This window comes from Clytia hemisphaerica, unplaced genomic scaffold, assembly GCF_902728285.1.
Source record: "Clytia hemisphaerica strain Z4C2 unplaced genomic scaffold, Clytia hemisphaerica genome assembly, whole genome shotgun sequence".
NCBI classification, from domain to species: Eukaryota; Metazoa; Cnidaria; class Hydrozoa; order Leptothecata; family Clytiidae; genus Clytia; species Clytia hemisphaerica.
Genome location: NW_027103905.1, coordinates 332,231 through 353,124, shown reverse-complemented (window position 1 = coordinate 353,124; position 20,894 = coordinate 332,231). Strand labels below are relative to the sequence as shown.

The 20,894-nt window shown below is 35.8% G+C and overlaps 2 protein-coding genes across 2 annotated transcripts; one reads left to right on the top strand and one right to left on the bottom strand.

Moving 5' to 3' along the window:
- The first annotated feature begins 1,856 nt into the window (after window positions 1-1,856).
- On the top strand, window positions 1,857-9,505 carry LOC136808988 (beta-1-syntrophin-like). Its single transcript, XM_067065562.1, has 5 exons — window positions 1,857-2,727; window positions 4,630-4,855; window positions 5,312-5,505; window positions 7,261-7,451; window positions 9,182-9,505. Exons 1-5 carry the CDS (start codon window positions 1,947-1,949, stop codon window positions 9,272-9,274), a joined length of 1,485 nt encoding a protein of 494 aa, XP_066921663.1. The 5' UTR covers window positions 1,857-1,946; the 3' UTR covers window positions 9,275-9,505.
- Window positions 9,506-11,624: 2,119 nt separating this feature from the next.
- LOC136808986 (uncharacterized) lies at window positions 11,625-20,869 on the bottom strand. Its single transcript, XM_067065560.1, has 9 exons — window positions 20,673-20,869; window positions 17,669-18,686; window positions 16,108-17,067; window positions 15,586-15,782; window positions 15,142-15,364; window positions 14,596-14,792; window positions 13,368-13,590; window positions 12,757-12,909; window positions 11,625-12,184 (listed from the first exon to the last, which is right to left on the bottom strand). Exons 1-9 carry the CDS (start codon window positions 20,715-20,717, stop codon window positions 12,087-12,089), a joined length of 3,114 nt encoding a protein of 1,037 aa, XP_066921661.1. The 5' UTR covers window positions 20,718-20,869; the 3' UTR covers window positions 11,625-12,086.
- Window positions 20,870-20,894: the final 25 nt, after the last annotated feature.

The following is a 20,894-nucleotide window of genomic DNA, read 5'->3' as shown; positions in this document are numbered from 1 at the left end:
ATTCACTCGTTTATCTATTGCTTTATATACTCGCCACTTCGCTACTTTATTCATTCGTTTATCTATTGCTTTATCTACTCCCCACTTCGCTACTTTATTCACTCGTTTATCTATTGCTTTATCTACTCGCCACTTCGCTACTTTATTCATTCGTTTATCTATTGCTTTATCTACTCCCCACTTCGCTACTTTATTCACTCGTTTATCTATTGCTTTATCAACTCGCTACTTTGCAACTTTATTTAATCGTTTATCTATTGCTTTATCAACTCGCTACCTCGCAACTTTATTCACTCGTTTATCTATTGCTTTACTAGCTACTTCAAAACTTCACTATTCTTTGCTTTGTCTATAATTTTTTACTTCAAATCTTACTTCGCTTTTCTCGAGAAATGCATTGAAGATACTTTCGCATTTCCTTCTAAACAACATCGCAAAATAATGAAAATGCTTCGCAAACAGTGAAAAAAATTCACCTGCGACGCTCCTTTTTTTACCTCGCTTCGCTAGAAAAAATAGCGAAGCTCCTAAAATTTATAATTCGAACCCTGATTGTCTCCAGACTATCGGTTTCATGACCCAGGCCTCGTTTAATAAAATCGAAGTTCTTCAAAATAAAGCCCTGAGAATAATTCATTTCAAGCCTCCTAGACACTCTTCGCGTCCTCTATTTATTAAATCTGCAATTCTGCCTATCAAGAAACAACTCCAGGTGAAGAACTGTCTATTTGCCTTTGATTTTTTACATGGTAAACTACCTACATATTTTGCTGACTTCCTTAGATACTCTCCTGTCCATGAAGGAACAAGACAATCACAACACAAACTGGAACCTCCGAAAACAAAGACGGTAAAGTATGGGTCCTATAACATAGCTTCCCAGATAACTAAAGATTGGAATAATCTACACAAAAAACTTAACATTGGCGATTTCCTCAAGACTTCTAAACAAACCCTCAAAAAACATTTGCATCGTTTCATTCTCACTAAAATTGCGGAAACTTGACTCTCATAGGCTCTCTCCCTCGCTCTTTCTCTCGTTATTTCTCTCTCCTTCTTTCTTTCTCTCTTTCTCTCTCCCTCTCTCTCTCTCTCTTCTCACACTGAACCTTCTACCAAACTTAATACTTGAATGTTCAAACTTTTAGGTTACCTCGAGGACACTAGTTTGTAGGAACTATCTTTGTTGTTTCCCTTCCGTTTTTCCGTTCAACCATTAATAATACCTAGTACACATTAAGCTTCAATGATTTTCATTTTCATAGTGAAGGACAACTTAAGCTAGTAGTATGTAATTATATCATATGTATAAAGTTTTTAAAATGTAAATATTTCATCCAACTAAAATGTAAATTTTACACGTAGAAAATTTATCGGTAAATATATTTATCTATCTATCTTTAAAAAAATATACCTTCAAATTGTACACACACCAATGCAATCAACACACAGAATTTCACATGTGATATGGATAAAAAAAGCAATCTGAATCTAAACCGCTGCTACAAAAAACATGAAATATACCTCAAAATGGTGGTGGTGGTGGGGTTGGAAATGAAAAAGAGAGTGGACCGGCTGGTCAGTGAGGTGGACCTTGCCCTCCAAATGTTTTTTGTTTTGGAGGAAATCCGAAAATTTCCCCGATTTAAACCGGATTCTCCGGAGTGTTCAACCCTCCCCCGCAGATGTCAGTAGTAAAAATCTTGAAGATTGTTTTGTTTTTCTCTTCTTGGAAAAACAATTTTCGTACCAGTCTTCTTTGAAGTGAAAGGAAAGATCCCCTTTTCTGGATATCTTACAAAAAATTCTTATTAAAGCACTTCTGATTTAAACTGTTTGGCATCACTTGTTAGGGTGTTGGTTTTTAAAAAGTCATCGCAATCTGATAAAATAAAACAAGGCAAACAACGAAGTGAACAAAACATAAATACACAGATCGAAAGAAGATGGCGGCAGGGCAACAGGGAATAAGGAGTGCGATCATGGAGGTTTTTCACGATGGTGTTTGGAGGCAAGTACTTGTTAATTTAGAGGATGGAACTCTTATATTAAGTGTTGAGGAAAGTCATTTAATGAATGGCTCTGTTCCGGCAAGTCCAAAAGACCCGAGAAATGGACCTCTTGATTCAACTAGCAGTGTTGGGGATGTCGAGGTTCCGGATCATGTAGCAAATCAAGTTCGTATTGTACGAGTTATCAAGCAAGATGTTGGAGGACTTGGGATTAGTATTAAGGGTGGTAGAGAAAATAAAATGCCTATTTTGATTTCAAAAATTTTTAATGGACTTGCTGCTGCACAAACAGAAGCTTTATATATGGGTGATGCTATTTTAGCAGTGAATGGTGAAGATTTACGTAATGCAACTCACGATGAAGCTGTTAATGCTCTCAAGAAGGCAGGAAAAGAAGTTGAACTTACTGTTAAATATTTAAAGGAAGTTACTCCATATTTTAAAAGATCAACATCGCAGTCTAGTTGGGAGTCCGGCTCTGGTCCAAAAGAAGCAAATGCTACAAAAGCGTGGAATGAACTTAAAAAGATCCCTCTTAAATTATGCTACTTAACGAAACATGTTTCAGTAAATGGTATGGAAAATGATGGAAAAGCTTTTGAAATATTTACACCAGATGGAAGATCTGCAGCAATTTTGAGAGCAAAAGAAAATGCAGTTGCATCACAGTGGTTCAATTCTGTTCATTCAGCAATCTCAAAGTCACTACCTTATGGTAAGATATTTTGTTCTGAGGATCTAGCGGTAAAAGTCCTTTTCAGAAAATATATAAATTTTTATAAATCTATGTAGATGGCTCAAGATAGATCTTTTCAATAATATATAATTTGTACCCAAAATAATAGTAACATCCAAGTCTATTTAGTTCAACATCTAGTCAAAACTATCAACAGAAGAACAGAACAGAAGTTGGTTTTATTTTTTACTACAAATTTCATATATGGTGGCATTATCAGATAGGTATAAAATTTAAATTTCTATAAGTAAAAAAACTAATGTACCCAATTTTCCAAGATGGATAAAACTAAAAATTAATGACCTTTCAAAAAGGCCTTTGCAAAGCTAATATTTGGTGTGCAAGCTTATGAAATTTTCAATTAACTTTTGCTGTTGATACCCACTTTTCCAAAGATTCTTTCATCGACTTTAGAGGAATTTTTCCAGTTCTAAATAACAATTTTATTTAGATTTTCAAATTTTGACTCAATAAAAATTGGGAAAGTTATGATAGAGAGAACAGCAAGTGAGAATAATCATCTACTTAATTTACTAAAAGTATATACAATGCAGAATTTGGTTAAATTGGAAGAGGGTTTTTCTTGCTTTGAAATGATGTTATTTGGGCCAATCCAACTGAAAAAAATTTGAGAGCAAATCAATTGGATTTTCTTAACTCAAAAAACATGCTTGAATGCTAATCAGTTGAGATCAGTATTTGTCGTATTGTAGGCTGGTATAATTTTCTACAGCATACCTGTTTCTCTCAAAAGCTATTGCATCGACTTCCCCAATTTTATTTGGAATAGAGAAGAAAAGAAATTGTATACTTGTTTTAGGATCTTTCTTGGAGAAAGAAAGTTAGATAAGGAACCTAGACAGGACATTTTCATAGTTTAACAGGTATCATCGACTACTGTAACATTACAAATAATGCGGTATTTATTGATTTACAACTTTGATTTTGACATATACTTGATTTTAGCAAATTTTGATACTTTTGCAGGAGCGATTCTGATAGATTGAGAATAAAAGAATATTTGAAACACAGTTTGTTTTGAATTAGTTTGAAGTTTCTGTGCCATAATGTTTTCAATATTAATTAGATCAAAATTTCAGATTTCAGAGATTTTGATTATGTTTCTTTGGTAATAAGATGGATTAGAAAAGATAATATGCATAATCAGGAAAAATTTAAGAGTCCTGTAGATTTTTTATATAAGTTCAAAGTTTGTTTACATATTTGAATCGAAAACAATCTTTTAATATCAAAATAATTTAAACAGAAACATTTTACAACAAGCATGTTAATGTGGATGAAGGAATACAAAAATGTCATTAAAAGATTAAGAGAGGAAATTCTCTTTTGTGGAAAAAGTTTCAACTCAATCTCAATGTAGATCTCTTTTTTTCTGTTCTGTCTTTTCGTGAGTTTGTTAATCAACTTCTTATTATGTGTCATTATAAGAGATCTCATTTCATTGTGGTCACTTGATCTAATCACGTTACAGACAATCAAATCCCATCGCCTCATAAAAGACACCAATTTTTCTAACGCTGTGAAATCTGTTTTCTTTTACATTTATGAAAATTTTAATTTTTGTCCTTTCTAAGTAATCAAAACAAACATAAGACTTGAGTTATGCTTTAAAAGGTGTCAGTTTTTCATGTGTGTTTTCTAGAAATAACTTCATCTTAAAAATGTTAATCCTAGACAAAAAATTTGATGAATTTCCATCCCAGGAAATTCTGTTTTATGAAACTGTTCCTTAACTCATTCATTTGAATCTGGAAGCGACTTTACTATCTCAATAACATAACACTCATTGAGCCCGACCAATCTCGACGTAAGAGGGCTGTTTGTAACAATGAAAAATTGTTTCTATACCATTTTTCGTAGCCCGAGATGAAGTTAATGCTATCCTTGCTGATAGACCAGGCAACCGAGAGGTTCATGTTATGGGATGGCTAGCGGAACAAGTTCAAATGCCTGACAGTAACCGGTTAGAGTGGAAGCCGGTCTTCGCAGCTCTCACTGATAAAGATATTTTATTGTATGACATCACGCCTCTGTCTTGCGAGGACTGGGCATCACCTTATATCAGTCACCCTCTTCTGGCTACCAGGTAATATACTACAAAACCTTCGGTCTTTTGTCGATTTAATATACACGTTTTTTTTATAAGACCATGAAAAGTTTTTGAAGCCTTCGGATGTTTTTAACTTTCTGAATTTTAAGCCTAAAAATATTCTTAACATGTTCTTATTTTCACCACTTTTTGAGCATTTTTGTCCATTTTACTAAGAAATTGGGTGTTTTAGAGTCTTCAAAGCCTTAAAATGTTCTTAACTTGTTCTTAACATTTTGGCCATCGAAGCCTTATGCTCTTATTTAATTTGTTCTTATAAAAAAATGTGTACGTCTTTACGTGTACAAGTAGTGAATGTCAGTGCACATATTTTCATTTATAGAAATATTGCTTTGCAACGAGTTCCATTGATCGCCTATGTAAATATGAAGTTTCGTAAGTTATAAGAGATGACAGATTTTTTCCAATTATGTGGCCTTTTTTACTCTCTAGGTTAGTTCATTCGGGACCAACAGGTAACAATACGATGGGAGCTGAATTGACGTTCAGTACGCGGACGGGAACACGTAACGGCGTCGAATGCCATCTATTTCGCGTTGAAAGACCCAAAGAATTGACGACGTGGTCACACGCTCTTGTCAATGGTGCACATCATGCTGCTGCTCTAATCAAAGAAATTAATTGTGGTAAGTGTGACCATTTTGCTCTTTTTTTATCTCCTTTGGTTCTGAAACTTAAAATAGTTCTTTTTCAATGAAACTACATAACTAAACCTGCACTTATTCAAATGTGCACAAGATGCTTTCTACGCAGTTATCTATGACTGAAAGGGAGCTTTTATTTTCTTAATTGGGTGGATTTAATGGATTGCAATCGTCAAGAAACGTTTTTTCCTGGGATATTTTTCTGTGCAAAAATCTTTGGTATTATTTTTGCAAGCAAGTTCAAAATTCGGTCAAAAAGTTTTTTTCTTCAGTATACTGATAATAAAAGATGATGGAAGGTGGATTTTCGATGAGAGATTTTTGTATTTCTTGATGATAAGCTGATAGCATTTGATTGCGTACTGACGTGATGTGTTTCTTATCTTCAACATTTCACCACAGTTTAAAAATGATATCATTTCATTATCATTACACTAATGATCGAATAAACTGATCAGAAATTTTTCAAAGCGACCTCTTATCTTGGTTGATTTCTCGTCATGACTCAATTTGAGTGTTCTTTTTCGCGAGTTCGATTCTAAATCAACAAAGTTTAAAAGGGGTTACAACAAAGGAAGTTTTCATGAAGTATTTCCAACTAGTTAAGAAATTTTTTCTCAACAGTTTTCCGCTGTGTAAGCTTGTCATTAAAGTACATGGTTTATGTAGATTTTGAAAGAAAAAGTGTTTAACTCGTCCTGCTGTTCATTGAGAAACTCTGTACATTCTCTTACGCAATAGGTTTGAGTATAAGGCAGACTTTTCCGACCTTTTTTTTGCTATAAGTCGAACGTTTAACTTGGTAGAAGTACCGCCTTCACGTTAACCTTTTAAAAGCTTTGCGTGTAAAGAAAGAGGCGCGAGAAAAGAGGTGAAAAGTTTACGATTCACCATAATCTTATTTTTTACTTTGTCTTTTTCTTTACTTCCACACCATTCAGGATAAACTGTTTTCCGATCGAAAATTCAGATATTTTCAATTATTCAAATTTGATAGAACAGCTTCATGCGACATCTGAATTGATTTACTTTCTATATTCGGTCCTTTCTTGAAATGTTTACAAGTATCTTGAACTAGGAAATTTAAACATATTCAATATGCAGTACAAATGCTCTAAATGGTCCCTACTTGCAAACTGAAGCTACACGGAGGAGAGTGATAGCCTTTGTCTTTGCTTTTAAAGAGTCCCGGGGGGGGGGGCACTCGATCTGAAAACGACCATACGTTCGGCCCAAAATTTGGCTTCTAAAATCGGACCCTTACAGTGCAGTGAATTTCCATGAAAAATCATACCCTTACAGTGCACTTTTTCAAAATTTCTCGCCCGTAAGGGCGAAAATTTCTGCAATTTTCCAAGAAAATGTGGAATTTTTCCTCCAAAATTGACCAATTTTGTGCCAATTTTACCAAAAAATTGGCCTTTTATCACAATTTCCTACCCTTACAGTGCAGTTCAGTGCAGTTTTGTAATTTCCTACCCTTACAGTGCACTAGCTGAACTATGAAAAACCTACCCTTAAGGGCCGAACGTCTGGTAGGTCATTTACCTTGAGTGCCCCCCCCCCCCCCGGGTAAAGAGTGTATTTCTGATAAACACTGTATGCATGATTTATTGTTTGAGAGCTGTTGGCTTTTTTATTAGGTCAAAGCCTCAGAATTTTAACCATCCTCAACGTGTTCTCCGTTTTGTCAGATGCGGTGTTAGCTATTAACAACACCTATTGTTCACATTTCAGCTGTCACGTGGAACGGTGTTGAATGTCGTTTAACACTTCACTGGGAGAACGGGTTCTTGTTAACCCGGGCGAAGACCGATACGGAAACGGAATCCGTGCTGTGGAGCAACCCTTACGAACGATTGAGATCTTCATCCGATGATGCCAAACGATTGTTGTGGTTGGACTTTGGTGATAACGATGGTGAACAAGTAAGATCTTATTTTTCTTTCTTCATTTTCGTACCTAACTCAAGTATTGCAAACTTCTTGAAAGAGGAATGGATTTGCGTTATTATTAGGATGGCACCCTTATAGAAACTGAAGTAGGGGGCCGTAGATCTTCCACAAGAACGGAGGGGGGAGGGTCCGGCATATTTCAAGGTCTGGCGATCTAATTTATCTTTTGTGCTCTAATTTATCTAGCCAGAAACCAAATATCACAAACAAACTGTACACTTTCTCCTCTCGTGACGATGCTAAGTTTTTCTCTTCTACTTACAATCAGCCTTCATATCCTGTTCTGGGTGTTACTATAAAAGTACGTGCGTGATTTTGCCAGACGCTGTTTGGCAGAGAGACATCGAGGATAATCTTGCCTCTCTTTGATTGCCCTTTGAGTCATTTAAGAGGTGGGAAAAGCCTTGTTAGATTTTTTGTTCAAATCACGCAAAGTTGTTCATGAGCGTGTGAAATATTTTGATGAGTCATAACAAATTGCGTTTGTTTTCTTTTCGCATTCTTGTCACGCAAGCATCAGTTTTCATATTTCCGATGCTTTTAGAATTTTGAGTCCTCTCTCATAATCCCTTAGTCAACTGTTTGTAAATTACCGTATTAAAAGATCTGGGAACTTTGTATTCGAATTTCGTTCCCCCTTTCTTAAAGGACTGACACAACACTCCCAAATCCACGTTTTTTTATAAGAAAAAACTATATAAGAACATAAGGCTTCGATGGCCAAAATGTTAAGAACAAGTTAAGAACATTTTAAGGCCTTGTGGTCTGTAAAACAGGCTTTTTACTAGGAAAATAGGTAAAAATGGTCACAAAATTGTGAAATTAAAAACATTTTAAGAACATTTTTAGGCTTAAAACCCAAAAGATTAAGAACATCCGCAGGCTTCAAAAATTTTTTATGTTCTTATAAAAAACGTGTACACTCTTTTTTTATACCTTAAGGGAAGAAATTTTCGCGAGAAGAAATTTTCGCGGAAGAAATTTTCGCGGAATTTAATTTCGCGAATTGGGGCGTAATTCGCGAAATTAAATTCCGCGAAACACACCAAAATTGTTAAATCGCGAAATTAAATTCCGCGAAATTTGATTTTTTTTCTTCTTCTTTTATTTTGTTGTTTTTGACCAGGTGTTACCAAAAAAGATGGACACAATTGATTTTTAAGCATTATAACGTGTATTTTTTATCAAATATAAACAAATATAAACAACTCCGTGATGCTTAAAAGTTAATCTAAGTTGTTAACTCTCAATCGCGAAATTAAATTCTGTGAAACTTTTGAAATCGGCTCATTCGCGAAATTAAATTCCGCGAAATTTGCCATTTTGAAACTCTGATTCGCGAAATTAAATTCCGCGAAAATTTCTTCTCGCGGAAATTTCTTCCCTTAAGGTAATAACCAGTAATTTTTTGACGAGACTCGGCTGCTCTTATTTTTTGGCACTTTGAGCCTTGAATTGTTCTTATCCTATTCTTATTTATAGGGTCAAATTGAGGTATTTCAGGATTTTTTCTAGTACTTTGACCCCTAAAATACTTGAAATTGATTTGTTCCAATTTCAGCATTGTTTCTAAATTGTTCTTTTTTGGCGATTTTGAGCCTCATTGTTGTTATAAAAAAATTGTTTTTATAAAAGAATAGAGTGTAAAGACTAATTTTTTTCGTTATTTTTTAAAATATTTTTCAATTCCTCTTTATTTAAAGGAGCTGGATTTGCACGGATGTCCGAAACCCGTCGTTTTTGTTTTACACACTTTCCTATCCAGCAAAACAAGTCGGTTGGGATTAACGCTTTAATAAATAAAGTATTTTACTGACAAATCAGTTGAAGAATTATCTCCGTAATATTTTATGGAAGGAATACAGAGAAGAGGTTTGTGTAAATAATATTTTGAAGGACCACCTGGAAATACGAGCTAGAACTGATATGAGGAGACACGAATTTTGTAGCTACATTCAATTCTCATTCATACACCCTCTATCTACCCTGATGTTGGAAAAGGGAGGAAAAAAGAATGGAATGGACATTGAAAAAGGTATATCATGAAAGAAAAGTACGAAGTCTTTTTACAGCATGGATCAAATGAACGATTATAAAGCTAAACGAATTGCCTTAGCAGAGCAACACGATTGAACGAATTAAGAGACTTTAGATCGAATGACAAATACCAGCAAATACAACAATTCAATTTTTTTACTACACAGCAAAATAACTGGACAACGACTATTAGGAACCTATTTTAATAATTTTTAATGTAATTTTGTGGATTTTTCCGTTTTCGTTTTTGTTTTGACTCGTTAGTCAAGGAAGAGAAAAAAATTTAGCGGGCTGTTTGGAAATAAAATAGGCTGCCAGAATAGAAAACTTTTTTTCTCTATTTTCTTTCCTAATCTCCCAGCAAACTCATATTTTGCAGCCATTAACTGAACTAATTTTACTATTGTCCTACTGTTTCTACTAATAGTATCATGAAAACCAAAAAGCATTCAACCAACTATAAGAACTAAACGAGTCACAGCGGCTAGCCAACGCTCCGCAGTCTTAATCTTAGCTTTTTGTACCTTTATTACAGTATAGTAACTTGTACACTTCTTATTTTTATAGTATTATAACCCGAGAATAATTTATTTATCTAGCAAAACCACCTCTCCTATTCGGGGATGAGCTGGAGTTTTTACAAGATACTTCACTAATTGGTCATTTAAAGTGATAGAGATGACGCGTTCTTTAGAAAAAGTAATAAGATTCTTTTATTACATCTTAACGACCAGCCAAATCAAACAAGAGCTTGTAAAAACTCCAGCTTGTCCCCCTATTCGATGAGTTTCATTTATTTACGAAAAGGGCTGACGAATTCGGTTTTTCAAAGTGTTTCTTATGGAGGATTAATAAGTCGCTTACACGTTTTAAAAATTCTGGCAAGGGACATTTTTATTGGCATTAGATAAGAAGAAACCAGCGAAGAAGAAAACGAGTACTACCTTAAGTAAAGGGAACTAATATTTGCGGCAAGTAAATTTTGGAGTTTTTTAGGATTTAGGCCCAACCGTAAAATTAAGTTCCCGCAAAATTTTTCAAATGCGAAAAACAAAGGTCGAATAATTCACAGTACGGCTCTAATTTTTTTTCAAGTAAGAAATCCGCAAAATTGAGTTCCCGCAAATATTAAATATTAAATCTTGAACTGCGAACCGCAAAAAAAAGTTCCCTTAAGGGCTCTGACCATAGTGAATTTTTCATAATTGCCGTGTTTAAAATGTATTTTCTGACTGATGTAACCAACAAAACTATGGCATGTTATACATTTTCTGTTAGACAAACTATTCCTGAATCTGAAAATTCAAAAATTACATTGAAAAAATTTGATGAAGAAGAAAATGAAGACTTTTGCGAGGAAGACTATTTCAACTTTGAAGAGCTTAGTTTCGGCGAAGAAAAAACATTTTGAACATTTTTTCGCAGTAGATGGTGTATCTTTTACCGAACAATAAAGATTTTTGCGGAAAATTTTTGTCAATGCTTCTTTGTCTCGAAATCTTCAAAACGGTGGTTTTTCATCAATTTTTCATCTGGATTTTGCTTAAAAAAACAGTCATAACTTTTGACACATCTTTTTAGAAAAATTTTCCGCAAAATTTGAAATAGTTCAATTCTTTGCGGACAGTGTAAAGAAATTTTGAAACAAAAAAGTTAATTACCCATTAAAACTAAGCACTTTTTGTAAAAGAGGGTGATGCAACATATTATTAACATATTTTTAAAGTTCATAACGTCATTTTTGCAATTAAATTCTTAATTACTCTTAAGGGATTCGATTAAAAAGCAATTTATAAAGGCAATTCTTTGTTAAAAGTGTTAAGGAACCTGAAATATAACTTTTATGTTCAAATACCAAAATCAATTTGTGGACTATGGTCAGAGCCCTTAAGGTAGTACGAAAAGAAGTATATCATCGCGACTTTTTCTTATTTTCAGCGAAATTTGACATTTTAAAATTTTGAATCAAATTGAACTGAAAAGCAGATTTTTTCAAGTGCTACTTTTCAAGGTAACTTTTCTTAGGTTAAGTGTCATGGAATTAAAAAAAGATTTAGATGTTACTTGACTTGAAAGAGGAGTCAACTTTTTCAAAAAGAAATCGAATCATTTCCTTTAAAAGATTCAGAATATTCAGCAAACTTCAAATTAATAAAAATGTCGTACTTACAAAAAATAACTCCAATAGAAGTTCAAAATCTATATTACAAAAAAGAATAAGTTTTATCAAAAATAGTATTGTCTAATTTATATATTGTCAATGGAAAACAACAATAATTCGAATGAATGTAACACAGTCGATTCAAATCTTCCCTGAAGAATTTCACTACAATCTTTTGGCAAGCAAAGCCCATGGAATTGAGGCGAGCTTAAAAATCTCAATTAACAAATAAAGGACCAATCCCAAGCAAGGTTGGAAAAAGATTATCGTTATCGCTTGTAGCATCTCACAATCAAACATTCATAATTTCTGGTGGAAATGGGTTCTTTCTAAATGGTCTCTATCAAATTTTATCTCGATTGAGTGAATTTGAAGCAATTTCAGCGATTTTTACCAGTATTTCCGATCATTCACTTCCGGATTTGATGTACCGGGTTTTTCCATAACCCACTATCAGAACTATCCCATAATGATCGTTTGTGTCGAATGTCAAAGTCGTTCTCGCTTCCTGGAGTGTGAAAAACATCGAAATATGATAATTCTTGTTACAATTCAGTCAGGACCCTTCCCACCCGAATTTCTTCCTTTTATTTGAAGAGTTTAAAGGTAAAATATTAACTAACATACACAATAGAGCCAAGAAATTCAATTACAGAGGGATTTCTTGCAGCCTTTCACCCCTATTCTTACCTTTTTTGTAAATCCACAGAAAAGCTTCTACCTACTGAAAAACTTTCCACCCTGACTTATTAAGATTTCAGTTGAACTGTAAATTACCCGAAGAAGTTTTATTTGTCTTTGTGGTGCTCATGCAATCTTCGTACCCAGAGCCATTTGCACCACTTTTTGATTTTAATGATGGATGTGGTTCAATCGTGAGCGTTATCAGAATCATAAAAAACGAACTAAGGTACTGGTTTCGAGTTTGATGCTTATGGCATGGCATATTCTAAAAAATGGTGTTTTTTCTAGAAACCTGTTTACTTAACAGAGCTCTTTATATCCAAGCTACGACTCCCAGCCAAAGCTAAGTAGGATGTGTGGTAACCGAAATTTTCCCTTTTTTCCCTTCTATATTACCTCTCTTTCTCTTCCTTCTTTTCTTCTTCATTTTCAAAACATCGACAGCATTCGATTCATCATACGCACATTCGTAGCACACTTTCATGTATTTGTAAGAGTCTGGACAACTGTCGTCATCGAAGAAAATACGAGACGCAACCAATTCACAGGCTAGAAAGAAAAATATCAGAATTACGAAATAAAGAGATTTTTCAAATTATTCCGTAAAAAATAGACAAATTTGAGATGCCTTGGAGTTTTTACAAGATACTTCACTAATTGGTCATTTAAAGTGATAGAGATGACGCGTTCTTTAGAAAAAGTAATAAGATTCTTTTATTACTTCTTAACGACCAACCAAATCAAATAAGAGCTTGTAAAAACTCCAGCTTGTCCCACAAATTTGTAACTCGCAGATTCTAATTTTCGCGGTACTGCGAAAAACCACGAAAATAATGGCGAAAATTAGTTCCCTTAAAGTTACTACCTTAAACTAGGTAAGAAAATGTCTGTTTTCGCTAATAAAACATGAAAATTCTTAAAAACGTTTTTTTAATAACGTTAAAATTATTCTCAAGTCGATTAAAAAACATGGGTACTGTTCACTGAATGAGAAAAAGATTTCAAACCTTCTCGATTTTGACATTGATTTTTAACTTTCTTGAAACCGCTATCTCCGTTTCCTTCACAAGCCACGTTCGTTTTTAAACCTGCGGGCGGGTCGCCACAAATTTGGGCGCGTTTTCCAACCTGGTCATCTTCACGCCCCCAGAAAACGCGAAGGATTCGAATGGCTTCGTAAGGTTGACATTGCAGCCAAGCTTTTTCACCTTCACATGCGAAACTGCAATTCTGAAAATAAAACAAAGATAGATTGCCATTCAAAGAGCGTAAAGTTGAGTATGAAAATCACAAGAGTATTCAACAGATGCAATCATGGACTTTAATGTTTGAGAAAAACACTGGAAAATCATGCTGGGAAAGCAATGGCAATGTTTAGTGCAAACGGCCGTCCCACCGACTTTTCCAATGCCCTTCAGCATTGTCACTGAGGGGGATGGAGGTGAAGCTTATATTCTACTCTTGTTTAACCATTTTCGTCCATGATTGTAGTAATTCAATAGGCGATGGAGTGCTACTAGTAGGAATAGGTCCATCTCTTAGAAATTTGACACCCCCAAATACTGTAAATTACATCCCTAGGAAGCTTGAGCACACCCCTGTCTCACAGCCCCGCTGGAACCTTCTTCTACAGCAGGGATAAAGACTTCTATCGAAATCCGAATATGATAGAAATTATTTTATTGTTTCAAGCTCAATGATCCGGTGGGATGAATTTGGAGCGCAACCTTTTCCATTGAATTTCGAGTCAATTTTCTAGTGGGGCTCAAAGTGTAGGGTATTTCTACCACCAGGTATGTGATACAGGGGTGTTTGAGGAATTTCATGATGCCAATACTGGGTGGTCCGAAAAAAGGTCATCTTCTTAATCTTCCAGAGTACATTAGAAACATCGTAAAATTTCATTTTTGAGCTAATAAGATACGAACTATACATTAAAGCCTGTTCAAAAGAAATTGGTAGTGGTATCAAATATCCAAACTAAAGACATTCAAAGACATTGATTTGAATGTTCAGAAAAGTATACGATCAAATATTTTGATCGATTAGAAAAATTTTAATCGCTATTTTTAAAATCTTTAGAACATAAGATTTACTTTTACATTTTCTGTTGTAAATTTTTATACCTAGCAAAGATTTGTATACTTAAAGTAACTGTTTGACGAAGGTATCTTTTCACGGACGATATCGCGACTAATTATCTCCATACACAAACCATACACAAACAATTCTTACCGGCATTCTACCACCGCCTCCAACTTCTAAAGATCGAACCATCGCCGCAGCCTCCTCTCCTCCTGGTGGCCCTGGAACGCCAGGAGCACCTGGTGGTCCTTGAAGACCCTCTTCACCAATTGAACCGAAATCTCCTTTTCCTCCAGGGAAGCCTGGAGGTCCTTGGATACCTTTTGGACCAGGTTTTCCAGGGGCGCCTTGAAAAGTATAGAGATAATGTGGAGAATGATTTATTTGAACACCCTCTTATCATAGAACTAATTGGATCTGCTTCTCAATGAGAAAATCGGTTTAACAATTCTGCTTGGTGACACATCCTGAAACTCATTGAAACTATAAAACTATTTGCGAAAGTAATTGTAATGAATTTATGCAAATAAATAAATATATAGAACCTCAATCCTTATTGGAAATCATGAATGAATCATGAATCCGAACTGTATTTAAGCTAGAAAGAATAATAAAAGAAAATCCGCCAGATTAGAAAAAGTTGATCTGTATGGAGGAGAGATAAAAAATAAGAAAAGAAATAAGAGGATAGCTCACCAAAAAGACCAGGTTCTCCTGGTGCTCCAGGGAATCCATTCATTCCCGGGGTTCCTGCTGTACCAGGTGGTCCTTTATTACCAGATTCTCCTTGTTCTCCGGGACGTCCGGCCATATTGGTGTAAAAGAGATTGACATTCTGTTCGAGAAGCTGAGAAACCATCAAATGCTCCAAGAATTCTTGAGTAACGATATCTCCTTCTTGTGGAAATGCCTTTGGGTTCTGAAAGATAAATAGTTATTGTAAATATATGTTCAAGGGTCTATTTGCGTTTATATAAAGACGTCGCATAGTGCGGATATTTTGGAGCTTTTTAGCCAATCAGAATGGGTCAAATAATTGTTTGCGAAAAAAGAGGAAAGAAAAGCACCAAGTTTACAACCATTATAGAGAGGAAATGTTTTCATATTCGGAGTTCGCTCTTTGAAAAAGTTTTGTCTTACTGTGAATCGGTCGTGTGTTGGCGAGGGCGGACAATTTTGTCGATCAGTACAAACGTCCTCTTCTATATTATGGTGATGATGGTGGTGTTTATGATGGTGGGCGTGGTGATGGCGTTTGTGAGGGGCGGGTTGAGGCGCTTCTTCTTCCGCCTCACTTTCTGATGGTTTAACCTCTTCAACCGTGGCTTCATCCGAATCTAAAGAAAAAGTATTTAAATTTCAATCACGACGTTTTTTTGTATACACGGCTGAAAGAGCTTCTAAAGAGGTCAAACTAACCACGTAAAATTATTTTTGTATTAGATTGTTTTGACCTTACAACATGGCTACCTTGCAAGTAAAAACGGTTGCTATGGAGCCTGTCACCATCATGAAGATGATCTAAAAATTTTATAACCCCCTACCATAAACGTCAAATACCTTTAAAAAGTATTAAAACATTTACCCAAGAAAGGAAGATAATCAATCAAAGGTTCAGAGACATTAATTAGGTCAGAAACTAGTGAGGTGGGAAATACGTACCGGCGATGTCAGTTTTGGTTGCAGCTGGTTGTTCGTGTGGTGTTTCTTGCTGGGCGTTCGCTCTCACCACATTATCTTTGGCAAGAGGGCTCACTTCGTTTTTCAAGGAAGGTTTAAATGAAGCTTCATCATCATCCGCTACGCTCCCGCTGGCTGCATCACCTGATGAATCGTCTCCACTCTCCGATCCTGATCCACTATCCGCATCATCGCTCGCGTCGCTTTCTTCTAAGAAGGATTGAGTATCTGCTTCAGGTTCACCGAAGGTGTGAAGTAATGAATTATTCTTGATGTTGTTGTTAGTCGTGGCATTGGCGAATCGGAAATTCTTCAATGCAGGTTTTGCCTGTGATGAAGTAGCCTCGATTGCATGCAAACCGAATGGTGAAGATTCTGCTTCTCCTTCATTCTTATTGGTAATCATACTATCAAAATCACCGGATCCTGATCCCGAACCGGAACTTCCCGATCCTGATTCAGAATCACCGGACTCGTCGGTTCCATCGGTAACGGAATCGTCCACCAGCGAGCTATTACGTAGTGCACCATTGGGCACAATGACTGTTTTCTTTTTTGGCTCAACACTCTCTACCACATCTGCTCCCGATCCGCTCTCCTCGGAATCTCCGCTCTCCTCCGCAGAGCCACTTCCGGAGAGATCAGACAAGGAGAGTGACGCATCTCCATAGTCACCAGGGAGGAGTTCAGCTTCCATGTTATCTGCAGCTTTCTTCATGCTGGCATCAAAAGATGTGCCGATGGAGCTCTCAACCTGCATTTTGATCTCGTCATTTGGAACACTGGCGCCCGACCCTGCGACATCATTTGATGAGGGTACCACCTTCCATTTCTTGGATGCGGGTGCTTTTGTTGGCATGGAGACGTTAGCGATAACGCTCTTCTTTTCGTTAGATGAAGGAGAAGTCATGGAACTCATCAGGTCTTCGCCAATTGGTCCACCTGTTCAAAATGAAAAAAACAAAAAACAGACTGGTTAATGGACAAGGAGATTGTCATGCCTATATCAAAAGGCTTTTTCATAAATTATTTCGAGTGCAACGACTACCTCATTTTGGAACCGTTACCAAGGGGATTAAATCCACCACCGAGTAAAGCTCCCCTCATTATCAATCACCATTGCAATATTTTGAAAACAAGGTAAGCGTTGAACGTGACGTAATTTATGAAAACGTCTTTCATATAAATTACAAAAAAATGTCATTCGGAGTTTCATGCTTGAGCATGAGGATTGTCAGGAGCTATAAACAAAATATTGACCAAGGAGCTTCCTTCTATGTAAAAATAAATATCATTCAAAGTCATAGAAAAGACAATCTTGATGACAAGTACAAAATGTGAAGCCTACGTTGTCAACATACAATAAAATACACAGGAAAATAATGCATTCAAGTCGTTCAAACTAAAAAGAAAACGAAACAATCTTTCGCCCCAGCACCATGAAAAGTTTAAGTTTAATTTTACCTCCAGTAAAAAGTAAAGCATTTGACCCTTATCCTTCTCTGAGAGCAGTAAAAGAGCAACATCAATTTGAATTATTTACCTTGGCTTCCTGGTAGCGATTCATCACCTTCGGTCGCTCCTGCAGATTTTCCTTCATCATCATTTTCAAAATTGAACAGATTATCTGCAACATTTGAAACTTCATCAGGGAAAGTGTCTTTCTTGGTACCTGTTTTGGTGGAGGTGTTTCCATGTTTTGTCAAGTTGGTTGCAGCGCTGTTTAATACGTTTGGGAATGTTGAGTTTTGATTGAAATTTGACTGACTTTGATTGACTTTATCCATTACTTCAGTGGTGTTTTCTTGTGGTTTGAAAAATTTAATTTCTGTCAACGTGGCGTTCCCGTCAGTTTTATTGGCTTGTTGTTTCAACATGGGTGTCTCGTTGTAACCTCCAGGATTCAAAGTGACCACTTTTGAGACGTTCCCTGGTACTTTGACAGCAGCAGGCATTGCTACGTTTACACCTTGCCCTGGAACACCAGCAACTGGTTGAGCAGGTTGACTTTCCATTAAGTTTCGTTTTGAAGCACCAGTATCAGCACTTCCCTCATCATCCCCGCTGCCGCTACCGCTCGCATCATCAGAGGAATCTTCAAGACTCATGGCCAATTTAGCATCATTTTTCGCCGCCATTAAGTTAACACTGGAACGTTTATCTGCTGTCATTTCGGTTTCACCACTTCCCGATTCGGAAGCACCGCTTCCACTTTCGGAATCACCACTACCGGAGGACACGTCGTCCAAAACAGCCTCTCCAATATTTTTTACCGGAGCAGCGTTTGCTTTAGCCGGTTGCTGTGGTAACGCTGTTTGATTTTTGGTGACATCCGGCAACTTAACCACTGAGAATTTCTTGTTGGCTTCAGTGGCCGTGTCACGTTTCTCCGTCACCTTTTCCTCTTGTAACGGCAAGTTATTAATGACGGCTTTCATTTCGTCGCTAATGACGTCATCGCGACGTAGCCGTGCAATGTTTTTGTCGGAAGAAAGTTCTTCATGAGTTTCAGGAGTAATTTGTTTCAAAATATTCTCTAAATCTAATTCACCTCTGGTCAGCTGTAACGAAATAGATAAGAACCAAAACATAAAAACAATTTTAAAGAAATAACGGGGCTATACTCAATAAAAAAAATGGGAACAAGCGTCAGCCTTAGAATGGCTGGATTTTAAGGTTCCAAGTAGTAAAACTAGGGATTAATTTTTTCATATAAACGAGAACAGAAGAACCGAAAAACATATACTTGTTCTTCTTATAAAAAGAAAACGAACAAAAAAGAGTGAGGAGTCAACCGAAAGGTAACAAGCAACATGCTGAACGGACCTACCTGGTGATCAAAATCAGATAAAAATAGGACAAATAGCAAGAGAGTAAGAAAGTGTAATAAGCAGCTTGAATATAGGCACTTTTCTGCCCAAATTTGCTCAAAAAATTATTTTTTCGAAAATCAAGCTCCATCAGAAATTAAATATTACCATTTTATAGCACTATGCAAAAAATAAGAAAAAAACACCAAGCCAATCTCGAGAAATGCTCATTTTCCCTAAATATGACAAAAGGGAGTTTCCCCAAATAAGAAAATCCGATTTTTACAGCCAAAAAATTATTTCCGGAAAAAACAGCTTGAGTTACGATTTAGAGATACTTGCCTTTTATCTTTGTCCAAAAAAATTTGAAAAAACTAACGAAGCAATTTCACACAAAGTCCAGAAAACCCCATTTTTAGGCACATTTTGGCCCAAATTTGCGCCAAAAAAATATTTTTTGAAAATCGGACTTCAAGTACAATAAATCAGAAAAAAATATCGATCCAATCGCCAGAAACGCTTATTTTCCCTAAAAATGACATAAGGGAATTTCCCCAAATAAGAAAAACCGATTTTTACGGCCAAAAATAATTTCCCGAAAAAAACTGCTTCAGACACTTTTTAGAGAACCTTGCTCTCCATCTTTCTGCCAAAAATCAGGAAAAACTAATGAAGCAATTTTGCACCAAGTTCAAAAAAACAAAAAACTTATTTTTAGGTAGTTTTTGGGCCAAACTTGCGAAAATCCGTATTTTACGACGAAAAAAAATTTTCCGAGAAAAGTTACTTCAGCCACATTTTAGGGTACCTTGCACTCTATCTTTCTGCCAAAAATCAGGAAAAACTAATGAAGCAATTTTGCACAAAGTCCAAAAAACCTTATTTTTAGGTAGTTTTTGGCCCAAATCAGCCCAAATTTGCCGCCCAAATTTTTTTTTCAAAAATCGGGCTCCGTCACTTTTTAGGCATTGCTATTTTGTATCATTGTGCAAAAAATAAAAAAAAACTAATGAGCCAATCCCGAGAAAAGCTGCTAACAGGAAAATGGTAAAAGGGAATTTCCCCAAAAAACGAAAATCCGTATTTTACGACGAAAAAAAATTTTCCGAGAAAAATTACTTCAGCCACATTTTAGGGTACCTTGCACTCTATCTTTCTACCAAAAATCAGGAAAAACTAATGAAGCGATTTTGCACCAAGTCCAAAAAACCTTATTTTTAGGTAGTTTTTGGCCCAAATTTGCGAAAATCCGTATTTGACGACGAAAAAAAATTTTCCGAGAAAAATTACTTCAGCCACATTTTAGGGTACCTTGCACTCTATCTTTCTGCCAAAAATCAGGAAAAAGTAATGAAGCAATTTTGCACAAAGTCCAAAAAACCTTATTTTTAGGTAGTTTTTGGCCCAAATTTGCCCCCCAAAATTTTTTTTCTAAAATCGGGCTCCGTCACTTTTAAGGCATTGCTATTTTGTATCATTGTGCAAAAAATAAAAAAAAACTAATGGGCCAATCCCGAGAAAAGCTTGTAACAGACGAACGGACAACGGTCAAATTAAAGGACCTCCCGGTAGGTCCAAAAATGAGACTGGCTTTATCAAACTGCAAGTTCGAGTTTTGGAGAAAGAGATCTTTCGGTTAAAGAAGACAAGAATAGCTACAGAAGTCAGCGTGCATTGTATGGCAAATATTTCAAAATGATTAAAAAAGCTCACAATATTAAAAAAAATTCTTCTTACCTTGCTTGAAGCAACCAGGAATAGAAAACAAAAATAGAACAGCATTGTTATTACAAGGTATAAAACACCACCTCAAAACATGTCAATGAAATAACAAAGAGCCTCAAATTTGACTCAAACTTTTTGCAAAGGTTTAACTTTGCAGATTTCCAGCACTTTTTTGCAAAAGATAGCGTATTGCAGCTTTCAGGCCGAAAGTGAGTTCCTCTGCAGCAGAAGTTC

Coding starts and splice junctions, on each gene's coding strand:
- LOC136808988 (XM_067065562.1), top strand. CDS start 1,947: ATGGCGGCAGGGCAACAGGGAATAAGGAGTGCGATCATGGAGGTTTTT. Junction 5,506..7,260: donor AATCAAAGAAATTAATTGTG/GTAAGTGTGACC, acceptor TTCACATTTCAG/CTGTCACGTGGAACGGTGTT. Junction 7,452..9,181: donor GTGATAACGATGGTGAACAA/GTAAGATCTTAT, acceptor CTTTATTTAAAG/GAGCTGGATTTGCACGGATG.
- LOC136808986 (XM_067065560.1), bottom strand. CDS start 20,717: ATGCTGTTCTATTTTTGTTTTCTATTCCTGGTTGCTTCAAGCAAG. Junction 18,687..20,672: donor TCCTGGTTGCTTCAAGCAAG/GTAAGAAGAATT, acceptor ATTTCGTTACAG/CTGACCAGAGGTGAATTAGA. Junction 15,365..15,585: donor CAACACACGACCGATTCACA/GTAAGACAAAAC, acceptor TTTATCTTTCAG/AACCCAAAGGCATTTCCACA.